The following is a 20,922-nucleotide window of genomic DNA, read 5'->3' on the forward strand; positions in this document are numbered from 1 at the left end:
TTACAAGAATGTGCTACAAAAACCCAAACAAACCCAAACAACACACAACACAAAACCCAAACAACAAAAAACATTAAATCAGTTCATTGAATCTGCCAGAAGAAACTTGCTCTATTTACCAGAATAAAAAGCTCCACGTATTCTTAATTTCTTACAATCTAATAGATACAAATAATTCTTAAATAAAATCTTATTTTCTCTGTTGCTTGTCTTCATAAGCTTCAGTTTCATGTTTTTACATGCACTTAAATAGAACAAAAAATAATATTTTAAATAACAGATCCAAAAAAAAGTACTCTATGATCTGAAAAAGAAGTACATTATTTTAATCAGACTGAAGAAATCACAGTTCATGATTTATTTAAATTGGTCTTCTGATAGAATTTTTAAAAATAATAATCAAAAAAGCTAGGAAAAGATTTAGGATATAAAGGGTATAGAAATACTGAAATACATATCTTCACAAACGTTTGACCCGCTACACTATACGCTTATAGGAAAAAAAATTGCTACTTAAAAAGTACTTTTATAGCAGGAACAGTAACACTATAATGTGTTCAATACTGAAGGTGGTTGATATTGCAGAGTATTGCAAAACGTAGGAGATGAAAGACAATGTTTAAAGTCGGAATTACATAGTCTAAGTAGTGGAATCAGTCAACTTAAATTAACTGGACACTGGAGAGCAAAGCTGATCTCTCCAAAGATTAACACTTTCATTCACACCTTTCTTCTTACTTTTTCTTAAGACATATTTGGTTCTTTAGGCCAAGATAGCAATGCGTCATGCTTAGCAAAGTAACTGTGTGTGCTGGTTTTGGCTGGGATAGAGTTAATTTTCTTCACAGTAGCTGGAAACATTATTGATAACATAGGGATGTTTTTGTTATTGCTGAGCAGTGCTTACACAGAGTCAAGGGCTTTTCTGCTCCTCACCCCACCGCACCAGCGAGTAGGCTGGGGGTGCACAACAAGTTGGGAAGTGACACAGCTGGGACAGCTGACCACAGCTGACCAAAGGGATATTCCACACCATATGAAGTCATGCTCAGCAATAAAAAGCTGGGGCAAAAAGAAGGAAGGGGAGACATTCAGAATGATGGCATTTGTCTTCCCAAGCCATTGTTACACATGATGGAGCCCTGCTTTCCTGGAGATGGCTGAACACCTGTCTGCCCATGGGAACTAGTGAACAAATTCTTTTTTTTTGCTTTGCTTGCAGACATGGCTTTTACTTTACTTGTTAAACTCTCTGTATCTCAACCCATGAGTTTTCTTACTTCTACCTTGCCGATTGTCTCCCCCATCCCACTGGTCAGGAGTGAGCAAGTGGCTGTGTGGTGTTTAGTTGATGGCTGGGGTTAAACCACGACACTATGTTATTTAAATTACATGTACAAAACGTGCTTTTCCATGCTTGTCTCCTGCATAATGCCCATAACTAAATATAAAACAACACACAAATCTTTCCCTTCTCAGAAACAGCTTCTTAAAACAAAATACAAAAAAAAAAAAGACAAAATGAAATGGCCACTTTCACCAGAAAACAAGGAACTCACTTCTTCCACAGGCACATAATTTTCTCCAGAAAAGGTCTTCACTGGATCTTCAATGGCCAAAAGACTGTGTTGACACCATGAAGCGTTATTAGCAAAAGCTGCTTTCACCAGCACAGTCTTTCCTGTATCCTTGTACCAGTTTGGCTGCTAAACCCCTCTGTTGCTACCACCATGAAGTACTGCTGTGAATAGGCATCTCTATATTGGAAAAACCTTGTGGACATTATTTTACTTCCAGTGATAAAAAGAGTTTTGAAGAAGCAATCCCGTTCTGCTTCTTATGGGAAACTACAAACACCACTGCTGAAGGGGCGTGACAAAAAAAAACCTCTTTAAACTACCCAGAAGGTTCTAAATTTGTCACTGTTCCTCTTGACTCTGTACAGGCAGAAAAGTATGACTGCGCAAGGACAGACCTCCACCTAGACCTCAAAAAAACCCCTTTGATCTCCAAGACCGCAGAACAATTGATAATCTCATCCTGACCATGCAAGCCTATTAAAAAGAAAGGCAAATTTTCTCATAACCATATATAAGCTGTAATTATATCATAAGCTTCTACCATTACACATTGACTTTATAGATACACCAAATAAAGTTTCATGACTGTTGATAAACTCTACATATGATCGATTTAAATCTGAATTAGTTTAAAAATTTATTGCAAATTAAGGAAGGGGAAATTTCTCTAATTTTGTTAGGGTTTTGTTAACAAAGCTTTTGAATTCTAGAAGCCATCAATGGCAAGGTCAGCCAAACAAAATGCAGTAAGAACAGAAAATGCTGTGCTCTGCTCTACCATGGCATGTTACTGAAATAATCTCTGAGGCATCCCACAGACTCAGCTTTAAGGGAATCTCTTTAATTACCACTGTCCAAAACCACCAGGTTTTTCGCATCACCTATCCAGCTCACATTTCATGTTTTTCCTTTGCTTAATACTTATAAAATTAAAAGTACTGCAGTAATAATAAAATTTGGGGCTCACCTACTGTCTTCTAACCATGAATCACTCCAGCATTCCTTTAATTTGCAAATGCACATTCAAATCATCCTTCACCAGCTCAAAAGGTAATTAGAAAAGTTCCCATGCAGACATCAGAAATATTGTATACAGCTTCACGAGTAAACTAAGAAATGGATAGATTGGGCCCTTTCAAATTACTTGTATTTCTTTAGTGGGTTTGAATATTTTACTTCAAAAGCAGACTAACAGTTTGCACTTCTGATAACGACACTGAACAGTGATTAACAATCGAAATAAGGAATCAATAGATTTTCAACCACAGCTTAAACAACATACAGTCAATAAAAAAGGAAATATGAGAATATAAAGTCCCATAATTTCCCAAACACTACACTAACAACTCACAATGCAGAAAAAAGAAAAAGGTTGAGGAGACAGCAGGATGCCTGTGCACTGCTCACAGTAAGTTTTGCTGCTATAACCACTTGCAGTGAGAGAACGTAAGTCAGTATCAGAAACAGATAAACGTGAATAGCTCTTTACTGACATTGCGATGTCACCGTCTCTCTCCTGGCAAAAGTTAAGTAATGAAAGACATCTAGCGAAGACAGAGCATTAGATATCTCTACTGCCAATGAAGAAGAAGGTAATCAAGATGGGACAATCACTCTGGGTTTGATAAATGACCTAAAGAGCAAACATTGGCTTGGAGAGCAAATCCTTTGGAAGCTTCCAGGTTCATGCATTCTGGCATCCAGCAGCCCATGGGATCCTGCAATTCCCTATTTTGATCTGTTTTCCCTCCTTCCAGACACAGACAGAATCTCCTTACCAACATCAAATTCAACTACCCTATTGCCAATCTTTTTCCAACAGGTTCCATATGGTGATGGATTCTTTCTTTAAATGTAGTTAGGCAGGGAAACACTGAAGTCTGACACCAGAAACCTCCTATACCTTGTTGGAACCTCAGAGTACATGAGGTGCGTTCTTTCGTGTCTTCTGTGACACGAGAGGTTGTTCCAGCTCGGCCCAAAATCTTCAAAATGATTCCTTCCCTCCTAGTTTAATCTCTTAATTCACTTCGATAAAATCTCCAGCCAAAAAACTCCTATTAATTTTGACTGATGTTACAGCGTGGCTTGGAATTCACTAATGGCCTTATAATGACCACAGAGAGCAAGCAGTGCTTGAAAAAAACAAACTGAAACAAAACAGAGTCCGAAACAAACGACAACCATAACAAAGGTTCAACCACTGGTGAACACAGACAAACGTAACAAAATTCATCCCTTCATATTTCATGGGAGCTTTACGTATAGGCAACGTATTGTAATCTCTAATATCTTTTTAAAATACTAATATATTAACAAGTCTTCCAGTCTACAGGAATGCACAATGTTATACCCCATAATCAGTTCTTGAGGGATATCAACATGACAGCATTCTCAATTCACAGCTAAACACACCAAACCTGGCTTTCAGATACAAAGCAAAATTAGCATGTATCCAATAAGCCATAATACCATGGCTTTTGGTGCTCTTTTCTCGGTGTAATGTACACAGTCTGTTGAAACTATGAAGTAATTTATCCTGAACCTCTTTTACTGTGGCTGAAAAAAAAATCATTGCTCCTCTTTTGTAACAGCTAAGACATGCACATCTTGTCATGCTGTCATAACTTTGCCCCACGATTGGTTTTTCTAGTGAAAACCTAATGCTTGACAGGGGAAGCAGATGAAAATCCCAGTAAAAGACGAGGAGTAGCAGCTCAAGTCTCAACACAATACTATCAGCACCTTCTGACAGATATTCTTACAGGGATATGAAAGTACCTATAGTTTTCAGGTGCTTTCAGTCTTTGGCTCTTCTGATTAAGAGGTCAACTACGGCTGTAATTAATGCTATTTTTCTAGCAGCTGTTGGTGTGTAGCCCGTGGGAATCCAGCACAACACCAAATCCCAACCCATAAAGACTATAAAGCATTCAACTAACTATACAAAGTTTGTCAGGGCTGGATTTGAACTGCAAACATGTATTGCCTGCCATTTCACAAACTGCTCAGTTGTTTCTTCTTTTTTTATAATACTCTTTATAACTAAGGAAATACCAATCATAAACTGATTTTTCTAGAATTTCTTTGCAGAAAAGAGGTCTGGATAAGAATGAAATTTAGTGATTAGAATGAGAGTTAAAGTACACATGTGACAAGCATTCCATTAACAAACTGTTTTGATGGCAAGGGTGACTGGACCCTGATCTAGTTTCTTCCACAGCAAATTATGCTGAAAAAACTGGCCCTAAAAATGCTTAATAGGAAATCATTCAATGTTCAATAGACATTAAATTAAAGTCTTAATAATAAAGCATTGCTATATGACTTGATGCTTGGAAAAAAAAATAAAGAGAAATGGGAATTAAGCAAGTTGATATTAAGTGAGCTTAATGGGTTTTGCTGATCACATCCTTTTCTGCTCAATAACAGCAATAGATTTTTACTTTTGTTAAAGGACGTAACAACCTACATGTAAAACTACACAGTCTAATGATAAATTTGCAGATAGGTATAATGGCTGTGCCCTAAGATTAGTTTTTTTTCAGGAATAAAACTCATCATAATAAGCAATGATGACCAAAAACCCAAGTAAACAGAATTTATTTGGAAAGCATCCACAGGCAAAAACCTTGGATTTGTAAACTTGCTAAGTTGAAGTAGTAGCCCAATATTATCATGCTAAAATCTTAAAGAGCTATAGGCAATTATGTCCTGGGTTTAAACCTAAGTACAGCAACCCTACTATATGAAGCACACAGGGATAAATGAAGAAAAAACCCAGTAACTACTTCCATTGTTTATAAAAACTTATTTCTTTCTTGATAACTGACAGTGTACGTGACAGGAGATTTTATTTTTTAAACTACATAATATGTACAAATGTTGGATACTTGTGAAATGAAGACAATGTACTTCTGTGCTGTAAAAGAACTAGTAGTTGTGGGGTTTTTTTTAAAAATCTTTTCATCCTTCTGAACAGCGTCAATTTCTAACTGCACTTCATTCCTAGAAACTTTCCAGTTGATTTACACAACTGAAAAACACCACAAGAGGTACACCAGTTCATTGACACAGAAAACTAAGTTGACATACTCCTTTTCCATCCCTTCCATTTCAAGGCATGGCCAGCTAAGCATTTTTCTGAAAGATGTTTGTCCAGACAGTTCTCAAACATTTCCAGGGATGAGGATCCCTGAGCTTTCACAAGCAACACACTGTAGTGCCTCATTATAGCCACAACTGGGGAAGCTTTCCAGATGCCAATTCAAGCCCTACACACTGTAGGTATGGAGAAGCGATTACTCCCTTCCTCTCTGCCTTATCCAGACATATCTTCACCCCCCAACTTTCTTTCCTTTAGACAAAGCAATACCAGTTCTTTCGTTTCCTGACCATTCTCCCTGCTCTCTCCTGGAGTCACTTCAGCTCCTCCAATCTTTCTTAAAAATGTAGTGCTTAAACCAGACATATTATTCCACCTGAGACTTTAGTAGTGGACAGAGGAATGGGAAAATTACACAAAGGCTAGATTTCTGCTTCTGCTACATACAACAGTGTTGTTTTTTTTTTTTTCTACAGCAATGATATCGCTGACTCATGTTTACCTTCTAATACACTGCAAACCTCAGAATCTTTCTAAAAGTCATTGACTGCCCTACACAGAGAGCGGCAATCTATGGACAGCCCAGCACCTGTCCTCACTGAATCATTGTCCAGTTTCTGCAGACCATTTTCCCAAAATCATTTTGAATTCTAATCTGTCCCTACAAACACATCTGCAGTCCTTCCCAGTTTCATGTAATGTGCAAATTTAATAAGCCTATATTCTTTCTTCACCTATGCATTAATGAATATACTAAGTAAAATCAGATTCAGGATAAGTCCTTGAGGATTTGTGCAAAATACCCTCCCGTTCTGATAGTGAACCATATAGAACTAGTCTCTGTTTAGTTTTCTAACCAGTTCTAAATTCTACCTACAGTATATTCATCATAACGATATTCCACAAGTCCATTTACCTGACTATTAAATGAAACAGGACCAAATATTACTAAAATATATCTTGACATTTATTTACCTAATTTCTTTCAGTTTGATAATTTATTGACTCAAAGTTAAACTCAGACACTATAACTCATCAACAGCTTTCCCTCTCTGCTGAGTATCACTATTCACTGGCAAATAAGAAAGCAACAGATTTCTTCCACTTCATATATAAAAAGAATACATGATGTTAGAATTGATTCAAGAATAGAGACCAAAATTTCCTGAATTGACTTGCAACTAGAAGAGTTTCACCTGGAAACATGTTAAAAGACTCAAATGTCAGAGAAGATGTCTACACATTCAAAATAATGTACCTTAGCCTGGCACAAAAACCTGAGACAGTTAGCAAGCAGTAGATGTTTTTTCCTCAGTTCCTAGTAATTCAGATCACCCACTCCATAAATTCACTAGGTGGCACTGCAAGTCAAGCTGCAACAATTTCTGCACGACCAGAAATTCTAGAATAGCTTAGTAAGATACACCCTGAAGCACAGAGTTTGTGGCCGAACATAATTATTTCTTACAAGAAAGCTATTGGAAACTTCTATCTGAAGCAAGGATGATGTGTTTGTCAACACAATTTGCATTTTCAGAAACTAAGTAACACTCACAAGACCTAGTAAAAGCTACTTTAAAATAAAAGTGTATGCTTATTAAATTCGAAGTCATTCCATCTTTACGTAGGAATCATAATGTAATCATGAGGTGAATTACTCACACAAGTAAGGACTATAAACAAGAAGCATGTGAAGAACTAGATAATATAAGAACACATTCGAAAATTTGTAGCTGTTAAGTATTTTAGAAGTTTCGCCTTGTAAAGATGTGATTTTATGGGCTTAAATCCATGCCCAGCTAGCGTGGTACTTAGGCATGTTGATTTACACACACGCACACACCCCTAGTCCAATACGAGGATTTCAGTAAATCCTTTAATTGCATATAATCTTTAAACATGACTTAAAGTCATAACATGAGAAGTATGAACTACATATTCACCCTCATAAGGAACAAAACAGAAAACTGAAATAAAGTCCTTTGCTGGAGAGTTACATTCCTGTTTGATTTGGAAGTGTTTCTGGTCTCCAAAATATAGTATTTGCAAAATGGTTGTTATGTACCTTAAGAATAAATCACTTTATTTGCATAACTGCACTAACCTGAGGACAAAGATAATTTCTTAGACATGGAGAAAGTTCGAGAACCAGAGGCAGCATGGGTACAGGACTGTTCAGATCACTTGACCCTGATGAGGAAGCTATATTGCTTCTAGCACCTGAGTATTTTGCAATGCATTCTACCACGTGTATGGCACATGCGAAACCAGATTCTGATACACAGGGCAACTTTATGGGGAAGGAAGGAATTAGGCATGCAACTGACACATACCTGCTTGGGGGCAATCATTTGAAAAGCAGAATCATACTATTAGAAACCCCATAGCAAGGAGTGTGATGAGTGCTAGTGCCCCCAAACAATTTGAACAACTCAAAGGTCGCTAAAATAACCGAACTGGCCACACTCATTCTGGCACCAATTCTCAGTAGTGCTTGCATAAAGAAATGCACTGTAACCTGCAATTGGTGCAGCATTTTTCATTTCAAGCAAATTCATTCAAGTAAAGATCCTGAAGGCAGACCTGTCAGCCAGAAATTACCTTGTCCTTATGCTGTTATTCAACTCTAATACAAGTCAAGATATAGTTTTGTATACTTCAATAGAGAGAAAGAAAATAAGGCCATAAAAAAACTTTATATATGGACAGGTATTTTAACAAACTCACTTTTTTGCTGATAAAATCTAAAAGAATTTTCTCCTAAAACAAGGTCCTCCTTTAAAGGTCAGTGCATCTTCTATGTTTTGCAAAAAGAAAAAGACCAGGTAATCTGGAGCTTTCTTCACATTAAACAAATTTGTTTTCAGTTCTAATATAATTTTCATGTAAGAGATGTGCTGTCCGTATTAAAAATTGCACCAAAGATAGATGTACAATGAATTCTTGGTAACTCATGAAAAAAAAAAATTATAATTATAAGGCAATTCTCTCCATATTAAGAAATAACAGCAAAAAGTATGCAGCAATCATTTGCTGGTTTTCTTTTTATAAATATCTAGTTTCTGTAAAAGGAAGTTATCTTCCATCCTAATTGGAAACTTACTGTTTAATCTAGGCTAAAGGTAGTTAAGAAAATACCGTATTGCAAAACGTTTTTTAGCTGAGATTAACATGTGTCAAGATTCTCAAATTTAGATTTCTTTACACAAGTACAAGTACACCTATATATTTACAGCAGAAGCTGAAATGAAGCAGTGTTAATGCTTTTGCTTCACTTTTGATCCTAAATTCCCTTAGAGAATATAGTCAGAACACACATCACTAAACATTAAAAAACCATCTGGGAGAAAGTAGGTACCTACTCATTGGCAGGATTCCTCTGTTCTTACACAATCCCCTCCCAGTACCTAATTCTCAAAAAGACATATACACACTCCAGAACAGCTGTATTGAGGCACAAAATATTTCTTAGAAAGTGTGGTGGAAATAACTGTTACATCAGGTGTAGTTCTGAAACACAAGGCTGCTGACCAGATAAATACAAGCAGATTTATGTATATTTCTCAAGCTAACGAACAAGAAGCCAAATGCTAAAACAGAAAAAAAAAATAGTTTTGCTGAATTTGAGAAACTTAAGTCACAAACCAAGCATCAAAAAATTAAGCCACCAAAAAACAGAAGACATTCTTCAACCATTCTATGATTCTAAGCGGCCAAAGATATTCAGCAACTACTTCATCCAGGCTAATGATTGGGGGTTTTATCATTTTTGAAACTTAAGAATTTGCTCCTTTCTACCATTTATGCTATGCAGAATCTTTTTGTCTCCATTTAAAAAAGATATTTAATAAAAATAAATAAAAACACATTGCCAGTATTTGCTGGACAATAGTCTCACTTGGACACATCCTTCAAATGAAATATTCAAGAGACAAAGATATCCAAATTCACTTTCAATGACAATTTTCTACAAAAAGTAGGCTAATGCATTACCATTTAGTTACAAGACTACAAACATGAGTCTGGCCCAAAGCCCACTAATGTGAACGGAAAACCTCACACTAACTTCAAAGGACTTGGGATCAGTCCATATAATAACTACATGAAGAACATTCCATTTGGGGAGATGCAGCTACATAGCAGCGGTAAATAAAGTTAATGTCTGTTTTTAGTGGCTGGAACTTTTTTCAGGAAAGAGTTATACTAGGAAGCAAATAGATTCAATTGCCTAATAGGCTATTAAAAAAAAGAAAAGAAAAAAAAAAAAGAAAAAAGGAAAAACAGAAGTTCATAAAGTGCCCAGGCCCTCAAGGTATCAGAAGACTGGGAGGAACCTCATATTACTCCAGGGAACTACAGGCCAGTCAGTCTCACCTCGGTGCCTGGCAAGATCATGGAGAGATCCTCTTGGAAACTAAACAAAAATCTACATCTGAAATTTACATTATCTCACTATCAACTGGCAGCTGGCAGTTAAGAGAAGACCTGACAACATTTTTAAAAAAAATCAGAGAGATAACTAGATAAAAAGAATAGGCTATGCAGAGAGCAAATCCAAGCTAAGTTTTATTGTTTGTTAAAGACAATTAATAATGAGGCTAAATTGCAAATTAAATTGCTACAGTCAGAGAAACAACGGCATTACTGCCAAATCTTTAAATAAAATTAAAAGGCTAAGGATCTAAATGTAGGAAAGATTTTTTCATTACCACTATGTTCAATAAAATTATATTTTACAGAAATAAAGATAACATAAAGCTAATATTCAGCACTTAGGTAATATTTCCTGCTAAATGACATGCAAAATAAAATCAAAATATCATCATCAAATTGGAAAATGCACTTGTAACTGTACAGAAAAGCAGTGTCTTAATTCAGCATACTTACATTATTGCATTCTCCCAGGAAATATAGTGCAAATCCATCTGCTTTTGTAGCTGCCAAAGCAATAATAAAAGAAATAATTGTACTCGCAGGGGGAAATTGAACTTACACAAGATCTCTGAGGTGAAACCACAGATTCAATTCCACCTAGGACAAACATCTAAAATTCTAAAGAAGGTCTATTGCTGTGTCCCTTGAAACTTCCCAGACTCTACAAAGCTAGAAGTATGACATAATTCTAAAAGACAATTAGAAACAACCTATTTATACATCTTATTCTTATTGCAAGGCCTAATGTCTGTAAATTCAGATTAATTCATATGACAGCATAGAAGTAACGTAAGAACATGTATTTACAAGATAATCAGCCAGATAACATTATAATTTCCATGAGTATAATACATAACATTGATAAGCTGTATTTGTCCTTGCTTTAAGATAGAAAATTATGGGGAAATAAAACGTTGCAAACATTGCCACAAAAACGTGTTTCAAAACAAACTGTTTCTATTTGCTGCACCTGCCCCATATCAAAAACACTGACACACACCAGGAAGTTTATACTCGTCAGATTTCTGCCAGATTCAAATTGTTGTATGACAAAGGGTAAACTGAAGTTCCTTAAACTTTAAAAAGTTTCAAGTCAACCAACCCATCACAACTTACTGCTAAAATGAAAACTCCAAATCAGAGGAGGATATAGCAGTCAATGTTTTTTACTCCATTTTGTACAGACTTTGATACTTTGAGTGTAAGTCTGTCTGTCTTTCTAACTGTTAATAAACATTCTAACGAGTAAATGTACATATCTGATACCCATTTTTTATGAATGAACACAAGAATCCATTTAGTACATTTCAGGGGAGTGATTATACTTGTGTGTGATAAAATCAATTGGCTTTCTGCATTTCTTTGACAAAAAATCCCACTGTGTAGTTACTTGCTTATTGTCAACAGTGTAACACCAGTGAGAATTCAGGACATGGTAATTTGCATTCAGATTTTAAAGCCTTCAGCTGTAGTATGTAAGTGCATTAAGTTAGGAAGCAAATGAGCACTGTAAAGGAAATTTAAAAAAAAACAACAAGCTTATCTGCTTTGCAAAAGAAAAAAGATTGTAAAAGATAAGCAGACCCTATCTACTACAGCTTCTCACCTGCTGTGTATTAACAAAATCCAGTCTAATTTGCTGTGAGCCAGACATCAATAGCCAAATAATCACTTAAGCAAAATCAGTAAACAAGTGGTCCTTTTAAAACACCATGTATTTAAACCAGAACTATTACTCATCACTACAAAATGATAAAGTAGCAGGGACAGTAAAACCTTTTCTAAAGAGTTGACTGAAAGCTATACTGAACAAAGCTACTGATGCTTCCTGTTGAAGTTTGAGCAAATTCACTCTGGCTAAAAAGAAGCCAAATTACACTTATATTCTTACCGGGAATTTTTTTTGTTTTATTTTTTAACTTTTGATCATGGATAGTATTTTCTTACCACAAAAGCTATTTACATCAGATAGGGAAAAATGGCTAAACAACTGAATGTAATTTGAGATCACGCAAAAGATATGCCCTCTCTCAGTTAACACCTCAGTTGTGTTTTGAATGGAGTTCAAGTATGTATAGCTTGATAGCTTTTTTTTTTTTTTACTTTCAATATTGACATTGCAACACCATCGTAACTAGAACGGTCTATTCTTTGGTTCATTTAGCAGGGGACTCTAATTTTGCAATTGGATACACAACTGTCTCCAAAGATGAAATTCACTTAAGTGCAGTCAGGGACTCACTGAGGAACAAAAGGTGAAGTAAGTTCATACTGAGAAAACATCCAAATAAAACACTCTTACAATACCTGTCTTTATTAATTAAACCATGTAAGAAATATGCTGTGCACTGATGCAAAGTAACAGCTCAGAGACATCTGATTCTCCTTCTTACCTATTTTAATGATGCTGCTCAGTTCATACAGAAGTAGTTGGTTATCTCCTCCTGTATCCAGGCGCTGTTCTATGTAGCTGTTCAATTCGTACACTACACCTTGCATATTTGTATCCTGGTACTATGGAAGCAAAGACAAGAAGAACATTTTAGAATAATTCAGATGTATTTTGCAGGTTTTAAACATATAAATTCATTCACAGTAATACATTGAGATTTCAATGCCGAGTCAATCATGACTGTCCTAATCCAGCTGTCTGAAGAACTGGGTCGCTGCCAAGCAAGAGGCACAGGATACCACTCTATGCTCCATTAGATGTTTGTTCAAAGCATATCGAGTACACCACTGAGCAATTAGTAATCACCGAAACTTGGCCGTGGTCATATGACAATGTCTCCAGAAGAAACTGAGATGTGACAATTGCAAGGTGAGTAACCTTCCATTCCTTCCTTTTAAGCTCCTACTCCACCACGAAGGGAGGTAACTAGCTGCCTTTGCCAGCATCTTCCACTTAAATTCATGAACCAAATGACAGAGCCGTGCCAAGCACCAGAGGTTTGAGGTGGTAGCTCAAGGAGCTCAGCCTTTCAAATACAGCAGCAATTAACACCAACAGACTGAAGGACTGAAATCACAAGTCAAAACCATGCTAGCAACTGTGGCCTAATAGGCATTTGTTTCAACAGAAGACAGCAGACATAGCCAGAAAGAGATTACAAATCAGTTAGGATATTGAGATGGGAGTAATGGGGTCCTGGTTGCTGGTACGATGAGAGAGCATGACATGGCTAAAATCCCATAGGAAAGGAGATGCAGCCTCACTTCAGGGGCCCAGCTGCATTTGGTTATTCAATTCCCAAGTCCTGAAACCAAGTCCTGAAGAGCTGATAAAACTGGCAGTAAATGTACACGTGTAGCAGGACAGCATCACAAATAATAATTTCACAGAAAGCAATACTTGGCGGTAAGTAAAGATTCATTACCCTGCTTCAAAACTGGTATTGTGGTAACAAGTAATACGGTCAATTACTTATTTAACTCAGTGATGCAGTAAATTACGTTGCTTAAACTAAAAATGAAACTGGTGATATTTAGATGAATTAACGTTGCTTGAAAGACTAAGATTTATTCTCCTGCTCATTCATACTTTAGAGCCAAATGTAACATAGAACAGACTAATGTAAACAATACCATGGAAAATGTCACGAAAGTACAGAGTACCACTGTCTAGCCACCACTCCCATCCTTATGTGCACATACGTAACTCTGCTCCCCATCTCTCTAGATCTTCCCTGTCAGTAACTTTGGGTAAACATGTACATGTGACACTTACTGATAGATTAAGCACGTAACTTACCTAATATACTCCATTGTATAACTTTTATTCCCACTATTACTTTCATGCATTTCTGTGTACAACACACTATGTCATGAACACAGAGCATACGCACACATTTAGAATGCATTTGTCTTCTTCACCTCAAAAAAAACCCCACAAAACTCCAACAATAAAAAGTTAAGTGCTTGCTGGATAATAACAATTCCTGATTCCGTTAAATTAAGCAGATCTTAATCTTGACTTTAAAATGCCTTTAAAACATACAATCTTTGCCGTGACCCCTTCTTAACACATAGTATTGTACTAATCCATTGCTGCAGATGGACATATTAGAACACTGGAGACCTAGGGTGTCCAAAATGCTCTCCATGTATAGCAAACTTAACACTTAATAATTCTTTCTATAAATTTCATGTGATGATTATAAATTTTGACAGCGATGGAAGGTCACACTGCATACATGCATAAACTGCTGTAAGTCTTGAGTTTACAATACAGCATGCCATTATCATTATTAGCACCGTATGGCAGTTGGCAAGCTTCCACTGACTGTCCTCTGTTGTTTCCCACATTTACTACTATATGATTCTTCAAAGGGAGAAAATAGCAGCACAGTTTCATGTAAGTGGAATTTTTATACTTACAGTACAGCTATAAGTAGCCATATAACAGGAAAATGGTGAACAAGAGCGTGTATTAATCATTTGCGTTAACCCATATCTGAAAAGTATGCGCAGCCACGTATCCTGAAGTAGCAACAGCGAATCAAGTACACACACACAAAGCCTTTATCATGTGGAAAAATGCCTTCTCAGAACTTGGAAATGAGTACATATCTCTTCGCCTGTGATGCACAGTCAGGATTTAAATCAAATCTTCAAAGGTTAAAGCTAATACATTAAGAGAACACCATCATCAAAATGAGCCCACTGGCATAACAGTCATGGCAGAGTAACAGCTTTCCCCGTAATCAAGCAGCAGTTCTGCATGCATAGTAATTACATAATAAGCAATGTGCCCTTTATCCTCACCTCTGCAACATATGCTTGCAAACGTTTTGTAGGCAGGGCAAATCATTGCATGCATTCATGTTACTAAAAAGATGGTAGCTGCGTAATACGTACAGTTGTAATACAGTAGATTTCTACTACTGACAATCTGTGGATTGTCACAACTGGTCAGATGAATAGAATTTGTCCAAATTCACAACTAAGTAATTCTATGACTTAGATCAATCACCAGCAAAGAATTACTCTGTCATGCTGTAAAATGGTTTTATTTTTATTACAGTAGAGTGAAGGAGGTTTATTTATTTGGTTCTAGGCATTTTAGATTGGATAACCATAATTATGTTTGGTTGAAAAGCCACAGTATTCTTTATGAAAACATGTATTTAAACACTGAATAAGTCATCAGCAAACCTTGCACTATGCAATGCGAGTGCTACCACAGACCTGTGCATGTTTGCTGTAAATCCCACTTTAGGAATGTAATTCCTCAAAAAATTTCAATGCATTTGGTGGAAAAATAGTATTTATTTCTCATCAGATATAAAGCACTGTTTCTTAATTTGTTATGGTAGTTTAGTTTGCAATTTAAACATTGTTAATGCTCAACTCATTTTATTTAATTCATTCTTCCCATTGCTGATTTCCTTCTATTTAAGATTCAGTGTCTACAAGTATTTTGGCATATTGACTGTAAAATTCTGAGTTTCAGTGACATTACATTAAAATAATTCAAGTGGTCTAAAAACTGGTTTAGCACTATCATACCAGCATCATATTTCTAGTGGCTGCATACATTATAACTCTACAAAAAAGAACTAGCAATTAAGAAAGGAAATTCTGTTATAAATATTCATATTCAAATTAATAAATATGAAAGAAGGAATTTTTAAGGATTTATATAAAAATAGTTCTATGGTTATTTGTCTTAGGAATATTGTGGTGCAACAGAATACAGCAATCCATGACAAGTGATTTAAGAATAGTGCTGTGAATTAGATCTAAACAAAGAGACTGAAAATCACAAACATTTTATTCCATGAAAGGACATACTGAAATATCATAGAGTGAAATGAATTTTAAGTATTAATTCTGAACAATTAAGAGACAAAAAAAAATATAATTCAAGGACACAATTTAATATCTAAAGTAAACCTTATGTATGACAAACTGAAATTAAGATTAATTTCCATGTTTTCTTGCTTATAGGGTAGCTGTGCCAGGGTGGTTTATGGTGCTGCAGAAAAGAAAAAGCTCTTCTGCTGCAACAAAAAGCCTTCATTAATACAGGATGGGGTCAGTAAGTGCCAACATAATCCAGAAGTTGATCTGTTTTCTCTGTAACTTCTTAAAACGTCTTGTGAATAGCAATGAGAAGAGCAAGTTCCCACATAGTACTCCCTCACTACTACAAAGCTCTTTCTCCACAGCAACAATTGCCTGGTTCTACAACAGAAACATGTCCTTTTACAGACCTCATAATGTATGACATTATCACAGACGAGGAGGAGGAGTTAGAATAAGCAAACAGCCCGAATTCCACATAATGTGTGGAGAGACGGCCACACGTACTTCGGTGACGCAGAACTTCATTGGATGAGGACAGAAAAACAAACAAACAAACAAAAAAAAAAACAACCACCACCAAACTGTGAAAGCCACAAAACATGTGGGAAAGTGGCCACATCCAGAGAGATTCCTCTTGCTGTTGCTTATTTTTTATCTGTAATTTAGGCATCTGAGGTTGGTTTCAGAGCATGTCAGAGAGAACCACAAGACAGAGCTCTTTGCAGGCGGCCTCTAGCTGACCACAAGGCTCTGAGGGCCAGAGCAGGCTGGTCTTCTGGGAGGTGGCTCTAACGTCCTGCTTCCTTACAGGCTCAATGGGGAAGGGCAGCACAGGTGTTCTGCCCAGGAAACAGGAAAAGGTGGTGACCTGTCACATCAGTATGGCTTAAAAACTGACTTTTGGGAAAGCAGGGACCAATTCTCCTAGAAAGCATCAAGCATATTCTTAAAAATTTTCAAGGCTCCTTGCCCACCCTTTCAAGTATTATAAGACTGAAACGTAGAGAGGCCCTGGAAAAGCAGTATGGATCATCATGGGTGCCATCCCAGGCTTTGCCTAGTTTGTTTGCTATGCGAAAGGAGCTGGGAGGTGAGGGGCACTGCCTGCCTCTTACCATCGTACAGGCTGGCTGGACAGAGCATGTAGTGAGGACACCAGCAGTGCTGTGCGAGCTAATGGTATACAATTGTGTCCAGTGCCACCCTATCTATTTGCAAGGCACTCTAGAGGGGTCAGAGGGGCGAAAGCATGGGTAAGTGTAGGCTATTCTGTCCCAGGGCACTTGAAACTGAGGCCATAAATGTAATTTGAGACGTGTAATTGGGGAAAATAAAAAACACACACCAAAACCCAAAATCGACTGAACAAAAAAAACAGCCTCAAAAAGCTAAGGACAAAAATTATTTCTGAGATTAAAAAACAAACAAACAAAAAAAAAAAAAAAAAGAAAAAAGAAAAAAAGACAAAACCAGTTGTTCAGGTAAGAGGTAATTCCTCAACCAGGATTAGGATCTGTTGGGACAGAGGCTCTTGTAACGAGTCTTAGTCGTTGAAGGGTGCTAAATCACTAAGAATAAAGAATGTACATAGGCCAAGGAGATTGTATATAGGCACAGGATTTTAAAATAGCTATTCTCTCTTTGTATTCAGTATTTCAGATAATCACCTAATACTTCATCAACTCATCTAAATTAATCTGTCAATGACAGGATCAAGACTTGCAGACAGTGAATTCAAGAGATTCTGCACAGCACTTTATACAAAACAATGTCCTTCGGCAGGGACCGTATTTCACCACAAACACATAAATCATGAGAACTTAGACATGACAGCAACCTGTACTCAAACTTCTTCAGTCTTCTCTTTAGAATTGACAGCTACTCTCTTCTCTATGAAGCATACTACAGAACATAAGCAGCTACTAAACCCAAAGTGACCAACATCTCCTGATAAACTTCCAGCCAACACAAATTTTCTTTCCTATAGAACTACAGTCTTGGCAACAAGAGTCATCAGAGAATGAATTTAAAGATGAACTAAAAAAACCCTTTGAATAAAAAAAGTACAATTGTTTGCAGTCTTAACGGTTAGAACATCTGCTTGACACTTGATTGAGGTGCCAATCTAAACTATTTCATGCTAAGTATGCTCATACTGGACCAGAACTATTATAAGACTGGTTGTACATATTTAAGTTCTCAATGCCATCAATACTTGCTTTATAAAAAAGAATCCCCAACAGCAACACTTTTGTACTTCTTAAAAACAAGCATTTTAGTCACAAAAATAAACAAACAAACTAAATTGTTTGATGCCTTTTGTCAAAACTGATTAGCTTTCCTTCCTCTCAGGTAGCATTAAGAAAAAACCCAGATCAACAGTTACCACCCTGATTTAACAGACTTGCTCTACATAATTTTCTGATTTCTTCTATAACTTACCTTCTCAGAAGATCAATACTCAATTATTGTATTGTTTTTAAAGAAATACTATATTTCCTTTAAGAATTTTGCAACCATTACTTTATTTGCCCATGTAACAAGCAGATTTTTAAACTGAAGTATATTTTTGCCTCTTTTTTTTGTTTTGTTTTCTCCTCTCCTGAAGGAATGCCTAACTAGAGAAACATATCTGTGACCAAATCCAGGCCTTTGCAGGCAAAGGCAGACTTGAAAGAGACATCTTGTTTAAAAGTACCTAGAATATTCATCCCATGTGTCACTACACTTTACTGTAATGAGTATTCAGACATCTAATGCAGAAACAAAAAAGCCCAGACCTGTAAGTATCACAATAGTCACCTACTTTTTTAAATGCAAGAAATTATTGTATTTTAGTTATAGAAACATTACTGTGTTTCTGATGCCCAACGGGTATAAAGAAAGAAATGCTTGTTAAAAAAAAAAAAAAAAGCCGCCAAAATACTTAAGTAAACCAATCATCAAGTGGAAAAAGGACATATATTTTTATTCAGGTCACTTTTATGTGTATGTAAGGTTGTGTACGTTTGACACATATGCTTACGTGTATTGCTACCTTCTGCAGGCCACGTACTTTCACTGGCTGCAATGTTTCGCGTTGTTTAGCTGCACTGATGGCTAGTTCAAATCTTGCATAGAAATTGGTCTTTCTCATTTTTGGGCACAGACAACTAAGAGATAACTGTGTCCTAATAACAATGAAAACAAATCTAAACTGCACACGTGAAGAAACAAATATACGGATCTGGGCTTCATTCAGAAAAAAAAACCCACAACCAACAAACTCACAAAAAAAAACACTACAAAAGGGAGTAAAACTGCTTGCTTGCTTCAAGGTGGAAATGCTGAGCCAAAGAGCGTCAAATCCTCAGACTGAAAAATAAAAGTAGAGAGAATGTGGTAAGCAAGCTTACAGTGCATAGCTGGCTTTCAGAGCAGCAGTGAGCTTGGAGAGGAAGCTCAGAAAAATCTCTCTGCTCCAAAAAATCACAAGAGGTAACTGGGGTTGGCTGGAGTAACTAGTTTTGTTTAAAGTTGGACACTGGAAAGCAAGAAGCTATAAAGAGCAGGCTTAGCTGAAGTGATTAATTTTAATGCTTGTTCATAGCCTCAGAGAAAACTGCTTCTACACGCATTTGTCTGACGTCTATTCTTCTTGTTTTGACTGGAGAGGACATGGGTTAGAACTTGCTCAGTAAATAAAGTTTAACATTGCAGCACCATACACAGGTATTTATGAATTGTTTGTTCACACATCAAACACTGTTCATGACAAAGGCAAAGGAGGGAAAATATGAGATGACATTTGGCAGGACAGGCCTTATTACGTCAAAAGATGCAAACCAGCTCTCAACTCTGCACAGAAAGGGTTCACTAATTTTGAAGGCACACGTTTCCCAGCCTGTTTATGTAGCTGATTTTCAAGCCTTGCAGAGATGGTGAACACCTTCTCTAGGAGAAGCTTCTTGCAAAACAGCCCCGGCTCACTGGCATTCAATTCTAATATTTCCATCAGCTCCTCCCCTGTTATCAAACAGTAACACTGAAAAGTTGCTTCACTGGTAAGAGGAAAAATACATAACAAAAAGCAAAGGCTTGGCTTACCAAAAAAACCCACATTTTGATTATATGGCAGTAACCATATAAACTGTTATTAACTGCAAGGCTCATAAAACTGCACGAATATCTCAATTATATCACCTCTCCAGATTATATAATAAAACACCGTAATAAGGTTCATTTTAACTTGACAAGGCTGAATACTGCTCCTCTTTTTAAACAGCTTTTTATAAAATCACATTTCCTCCTAATACTTGACTTGCAAACACTCTAAAGACATCATGTACGAAATTAAAAATAAACTTCATCGTTTTCCTACCACTGTTGCTTATCACTACCACAGTACCCACAAGATTTTCTTTATAAAGAAATCAGCTTATACAAGCACCTTCTCGTGACAATGGGTGCAATGCCATTTGCATCACTTCTAAAGGCTGAATACATATGTTTGTTCTAGTTCCCCTAACTTTTTGATTAATTCACCACAGTCTTCAGTTCTAGGACTGTGTGAAAACATTTAAAGTCCATCTTTAATAAGGAAATACTGCAAAGAATGAGCTTGCTTTGCCAACGTGTCAAAAAAAGCCCAAATTTTTATTATCAGTTGCATGGTGAGGATTCATGCAATTACTGCAACTGTTTACTGAAAACACACTTGCTAATTCTGTAACTGTCAGTGACATACTGTGCTGGGTGCAAGCTGGTGCCAAGGCAGCTGCCAAAAGCTCTAAGTCCAAAAAGGGGAAAGGAGAGGATTAAAGTATTATTCCTGTTTCCAAGAATAAAGTACTGTAAATGAGCTAGTCACTTGCTAGATAATAATTTTCTGGTGTTTATATGGTAAACTTCTGCAAAGTGAATTGCTGTTGGCATCACTGGGGTTTACGAAGCAAAGGCACTTGCCAAAAGGCAGGTTCACTGGAAGTATTGTTTGAGTAAACATGGAATGGAAAG

The 20,922-nt window shown here is 36.6% G+C and overlaps 1 protein-coding gene across 1 annotated transcript in view; it reads right to left on the reverse strand.

Moving 5' to 3' along the window:
* PDE10A (phosphodiesterase 10A) overlaps positions 1-20,922 on the reverse strand; it is a 194,358-nt gene that overhangs the window by 51,096 nt on the left and 122,340 nt on the right. Inside the window, exons 4-5 of the mRNA XM_086626871.1 lie at positions 12,513-12,633; positions 10,573-10,622 (exon numbers count right to left, since the gene is read on the reverse strand). Coding sequence (XP_086482997.1) covers positions 10,573-10,622; positions 12,513-12,633 — 171 coding nt within the window. The remainder of the gene's footprint in view (positions 1-10,572; positions 10,623-12,512; positions 12,634-20,922) is intronic.

This window comes from Tauraco erythrolophus, chromosome 2 (assembly GCF_009769465.1).
Source record: "Tauraco erythrolophus isolate bTauEry1 chromosome 2, bTauEry1.pri, whole genome shotgun sequence".
NCBI lineage: Eukaryota > Metazoa > Chordata > Aves > Musophagiformes > Musophagidae > Tauraco > Tauraco erythrolophus.